The sequence below is a fragment of the Echinops telfairi genome, unplaced genomic scaffold, assembly GCF_000313985.2.
Source record: "Echinops telfairi isolate 266 unplaced genomic scaffold, ASM31398v2 ScPeMD7_29;HRSCAF=101, whole genome shotgun sequence".
NCBI lineage: Eukaryota > Metazoa > Chordata > Mammalia > Afrosoricida > Tenrecidae > Echinops > Echinops telfairi.
Genome location: NW_022103926.1, coordinates 1,220,683 through 1,226,193, shown reverse-complemented (window position 1 = coordinate 1,226,193; position 5,511 = coordinate 1,220,683). Strand labels below are relative to the sequence as shown.

Sequence of the window (5,511 nt, the reverse complement as noted above, 5' to 3'; positions counted from 1 at the left end):
CCCCCCACCACCAGAAGAAGTGCTGTCAGTGCTTCTGACAGGTCACAGCCTTGAAACCCTGTAGCGAGAACCCAGTTCCGCTCTGACAGCCACCGGATGTCAGGAGTCTGAATCAACAGGACAGCAAGTGTGGTTCCTTTTCTGGCCCGTTTTCATGGCTCCGTTTCCCAGGGCACGCCACCGTGACCCAGTGCTCCCAGAGGCCAAGCCCTCAAGAGGGAACACGCCTCAGGCCTTGCTCATTGCAGCTTGTTGAGGTCAGGGCCCCCCCACCCCTAGTTTTCTGCTCAGGAAACTGTGGTTAAGAGGAGGAAGTGCTGCTCCCTCCACTGCAGGGCCAGGAAGTGCCAGTGCCTCCTGGTTTCCGCCCCACCCCCTGCCCCTGCCCCTGCCCCTGGTTGTGCCGGAGGCCGCCTGGTCCCTCCACTTTTTCCACCAGGGGCCCTGAATGAGAGTCCTGGGGGACTGGTGCAGCTGAGACCCAAGCGGGTCCCCTGATGCCTCTGCATTTGCAAAGGAGTCCTGGTGGCATAGCGCTTACCCGTTCATGGGGCTGCTCTCCACCAGGTCAGCAGTTCAAAACCATCAGCTGCTCCTTGGGAGAAAGAAGAGGCTTTCTACTCCCATAAAGAGTGACAGTGCTATCCTGCCCTGCAGGGTCGCTGTGAGTCAGAATCAACTCTTTGGCCGTGTGTTTGGTTTGGGGGTACTTAACTGCTTTTACGGGCCCCTGGATCATCCCGGCGTCCCCTAGTGGGTGGCATCGCCCACTTTGGGAAAGTCTAGCCTAAGGGCTAGGATGCTAACCAAACACAACCAACCGGGTCCCCGGGAGAAAGTCCTGGCTCTCTGTCTGCTAGAGTTAAGATTGCACCTGGGAAACTCAGCATGGCCTCAAGTCACCCAAGATCCCCCCCAGTCTGTTAATCAGATGAGGCAGAGGGGTGGCGTCTGTGGTTCACAGCCCACCAGCCTCAGGCCCTCTGGGCTAGTCAGCGTGCCTTCTCCCCTGGGTTGAGTTTCCATAGCACAGTTCCTGCTACTAATACCCCACCGTTCTACCCTGACACAGCTGTGTGTGTGTCTCTCTCCATAGATGTGAGCTTGGCCGGCCGCCTGCTGACCCGTCGCTGTCACGGCCCCCCGGCTGGGCCTGCCTCAACCCCAGCCCCAGCCCGGCATGCGCCTGTCGGTGCGGAGGCTGCTGCTGGCAGCCGGCTGCACCCTGGCCCTGGTGCTGGCGGTGCAGCTGGGCCAGCAGGTGCTGGAGTGTCGGGAAGTGCTGGCTGGCCCGAGGGGCCCCCGCCGGACCATGAGGCCAGAGCAGGAGGAGCTGGTGATGGTGGGCACCAACCACGTGGAGTACCGCTACAGCAAAGCCACGCCGCTCATCTTCGTGGGCGGCGTGCCCCGCAGTGGCACCACCCTGATGCGCGCCATGCTGGATGCCCACCCTGAGGTGCGCTGTGGCGAGGAGACCCGCATCATCCCCCGAGTGCTGGCCATGCGCCAAGCCTGGTCCAAGTCAGGCCGAGAGAAACTGCGGCTGGATGAGGCGGGCGTGACGGACGAGGTGCTAGACGCCGCCATGCAGGCCTTCATCCTGGAGGTGATCGCCAAGCATGGTGAGCCCGCCCGTGTGCTGTGCAACAAAGACCCCTTCACCCTGAAGTCCTCTGTCTACCTGTCGCGCCTCTTCCCCAACTCCAAGTTCCTGCTAATGGTGCGTGATGGCCGGGCCTCCGTGCACTCCATGATCTCACGCAAGGTCACCATCGCCGGCTTCGACCTCAGCAGCTACCGGGACTGCTTGACCAAGTGGAACAAGGCCATCGAGATCATGTACGCCCAGTGCTTGGAAGTGGGCAGGGACAAGTGCTTGCCCGTGTACTACGAGCAGCTGGTGCTGCACCCCCGCCGCTCCCTCAAGCTCATCCTCAACTTCTTGGGCATCGCCTGGAGCGACACGGTCCTGCACCACGAGGACCTCATTGGCAAGCCGGGCGGCATCTCCCTGTCCAAGTGAGTGGTGCCCCCGTGCCTCTGCACAGCCCTGCAGCCACAGGGGCCCCGCAGGAAGCTTGGCTCGGCTGCCTCACCGGGCTATGTGGCCAAGGGCAAGTGTCTGTACCTCTCCTACCTAGCCTCTGCCTCCTCAGTAGCTGTGCAGATGCATCCAACTTACAAGCAAAACTTCCATCAGGATCGCACACCTTTAGTGTGGCAGGGTTGGGCCAGTCCCTGTTCTTCTCTGAGCCTTGGTTTCATGGTTGGAGAAAGGAATGAGCGATGGTTGGTACTGGAAGTGGGGTTGTACAAATTAAGGTCAAAACATTGGATTATCATAGGTATGTGTTTTTATCTTAGGAAAGTGGAGGGTACACTTAAAAGAAAAAGTATAGCCCACAATTCACCATCCATATTTTGATATAAGAGCCCCAGAGGCATAGGCAGTTACACACTGGGCTGGTAACCACAAGGTCACCAGTTCAAAACCACCATCCTCCCCATGGAAGAAAAATGAGGCTTTCTACCCCTGTAGAAAGTTACAGTGTCAAACCCACAGGGGCAGTCCTACCCTGTCCTATAGAGTCGCTGTCAGAAATGACTCCGAGGCAGTGAGTTGTGGTGTTGATATTTTGGTATGTAGCCTGTTGGTGCTTTGTTCAGGTAAACTGATCAACAGAAGTCCAGCCGAGCATCTCCACTTCACCCCTGCATGGAGCCAAATCTGGTTCACAGAGGCCCTGTGGAACATTCTGTAATCTTGTAACACTTTGTAACCTTGATTCCCTTCCTGCCCGCCCTGCCCCTCACCCCGCTCTCCCATGGCATCCAGCATGCTGCTACGACATCATTTTGAGTGGCTGTGTGCTATTCCAGGGGCCCTGGTGGTGTAGCGGTTATGCGTTGGGTTGTGATCCACAAGGTGAGCTGTTTGAAGCTCCCAGCTGCTCTGGGGGAGCAAGAGGAGGCTTTCTACTCCGTTAAAGAGCGGCAGTCTCAGAAATGTACAGGGGCGGCTGTGCCCTGGCCTGTAGGGTCACTATGAGTCAGCATGGACTCGATGCTGCCTGAGTTTGGTTTTGGTTGGGGTATACATGATCAGACATAGGATCTGGTACATGATTACCCCGTTTCATGTAATGTGCTCGAGATGGCTCAAACATCACAGCAGTGGTGAGGATGGCACAGGACCAAGTAGTGTTTTGTTCTGCGGTGCATCGGGTCGATACGGGTCAGAACCGACTCCATGGCACCTAACAACAGCAGTGATAGGTGGCACGGGTGGGTAGGCATCAGACTGCTAACTGCAAGGTCAGTTTTTCCTAGGGAAAAGGTGAGACTTTCAACTCCCAGAAAGCGTCACAATCAGAAACCCACAGGGCCAGTTCTACTCTAGCCTATATGGTCGCTGTGAGTCAGATCAACTTCACTGGTGAGTTTTGATTTCAAGGAGCCCTGGTGGCATCGTGGGTATGTGCATTGGGCTGCTAACCACAAGGTCGGCAGTTTGAAACCACCAGCTGCTCCAAGGGGAAGAGATGAAGCTGTCTATTCCCATAAAGATGTGTGCAGCCTTGGAAAGCCACAGGGCCAGTTCTCCCCTGTGCTATAGGGCGCTGTGAGGCTAAATCAATTTGGTGGCACCGAGTTCGCTTGGAGTTTGCTGGTGCTCTACGTTAGGCAGCTCAAACCCAGCAGCTGCCCCTCGGGAGAAAGATGGAGCTATCTGCCCCTGCAAAGAGTGGCAGCCTCGGAAACCCTACAGAGTACTTCTTTGCCTCATAGAGTCGCTGTGAGGCTGACTTGTTCTGACAGCAGTGGGCTTGGTGTCCAGTTGTGTTATATCCGTGCTGTAGAATGCTACCCAGCTGGAAATAAACAATCAGATGTTGCTGAGTGGGAGGGCAAAAATGAAAGTTACAGAAAAAAACAATACCTCAGGTTGATTCCAGCTCATAGCGACTGCATAGGACAGGATAGACTGCCCCCCTGGGTTTCAGAGACAGTAAGTGTTTATGGGAATAGAAAGCTTTATCTTTCTTACGTGGAGCGACTGGTGGTTTTGAAATGCTGCCCTTGAGGGTAGCAGCCCACTGGGTAACCCACTGTGTGATGCCAGCGGCCTCTCACTGGACTCGGCTCTCTCTCTAGCACGGTTGGCATCGTGAACCTCCAGCAGCATCTTCCTGTCCTAGAGATCATGTGGCCTTCAAGTTCCATCCGCTCTTTGATGGTCGCTTTCCTACAAGGCCATTCCTACATTTGTTTTAAATTTAAGAAATCCATCTACCCTAGGCTTTTTCTCTATTCGCAGGTGCAAAGACAAGCGCTCTATAGGTGCTTCTGGCCACGTATGTGTGTGCATGTTGCTGCTATTGAACATGCAACATGTTCTCTTCCAAGCGCTTTCCTTGTCTTAGTACATCTCATCCTTACAACATCTCCAGGAGGTAGATGCTCTGCTCCTGAGGCTTCGGGGTGAGGGAAGTGGTGGTATAGATAGCAAGTCAACCCATGTCAGTGGGCTCCTGGGTCTCTTCTTAATGCTTCTATTATTTAAAACACATACCCCAGGATTGAAGGGGCCGGTGTCCCCCATGAGGTGAGCCCGACTGTGGGCTTCAGCAACAGACAACCAGGCCTTGTTTCTGAGGGGCCTCTGGTTGGATTTGAACTGCCAACCTCTTGGTTAGCAGCCGTGCATGTACCCAGAGTAAGGCGTAAGGAACAAAGCACTAGCAATGGTGAAGTCCAGCTTTTTCTTCCATGTTTTAGCGTTTTTCGTTGCAAGATCCCAGCTTCCTGTTAGTTATATTGATACAGAATTATTTGTATCAATCGAAGAATGCGCTGCCTTGGGCCCTCCTCCCTCCTCCCATCACACACTCTTCCCTGTATTGTACAGAGGAGGGAGATGACGGCATCTCATCTCCCCACCTTAGAGGCTCCAGGGAGCGCAGGCCCAAACTGAGCAGGGCAGGCCTCCCGGGCGCTGTCCAGCGCTGCCCTTTCCCAGTCCAGCCTGTCTTCTCTCCCCAGGATCGAGCGGTCCACAGACCAAGTCATCAAGCCAGTGAATCTGGAAGCCCTCTCCAAGTGGACTGGCCACATCCCAGGGGACGTGGTGAAAGACATGGCCCAGATCGCCCCTATGCTGGCCCGGCTTGGCTATGACCCCTATGCAAACCCGCCCAACTACGGCCACCCTGACCCCATCGTTGTCAACAACACGTATCGGGTGAGTGCATGCACACACGGTGCGGCTCGCAGGCTGCCGAGGGAAGAGTTCTCTCTGTGGTTGACCAGCTGGCTGACCTCTGTCAGGTGCGCATGGTATTTCTGTGTTTGCTCAGGCTGTGTCTGGGGCAGGCTTCTCTGGAGGGCCACAGCCAATAGCCCGCAATATGTGGACAGTGTGTCTAAATAAGATAGGCTGGATGAACAATCTGGAGGAGAAAACAACAGGACTGACAGTTCCAGGGGACATGGGAGAGGGGGAGCTGA

The 5,511-nt window shown here is 55.5% G+C and overlaps 1 protein-coding gene across 1 annotated transcript in view; it reads left to right on the top strand.

Moving 5' to 3' along the window:
• The first annotated feature begins 1,177 nt into the window (after positions 1-1,177).
• The window catches only part of TPST2 (tyrosylprotein sulfotransferase 2), a 6,806-nt gene continuing 2,472 nt past the window's right edge, over positions 1,178-5,511 (top strand). The window contains exons 1-2 of the mRNA XM_045289629.1: positions 1,178-2,022; positions 5,047-5,245. Coding sequence (XP_045145564.1) covers positions 1,181-2,022; positions 5,047-5,245 — 1,041 coding nt within the window. The 5' untranslated portion in view covers positions 1,178-1,180. The remainder of the gene's footprint in view (positions 2,023-5,046; positions 5,246-5,511) is intronic.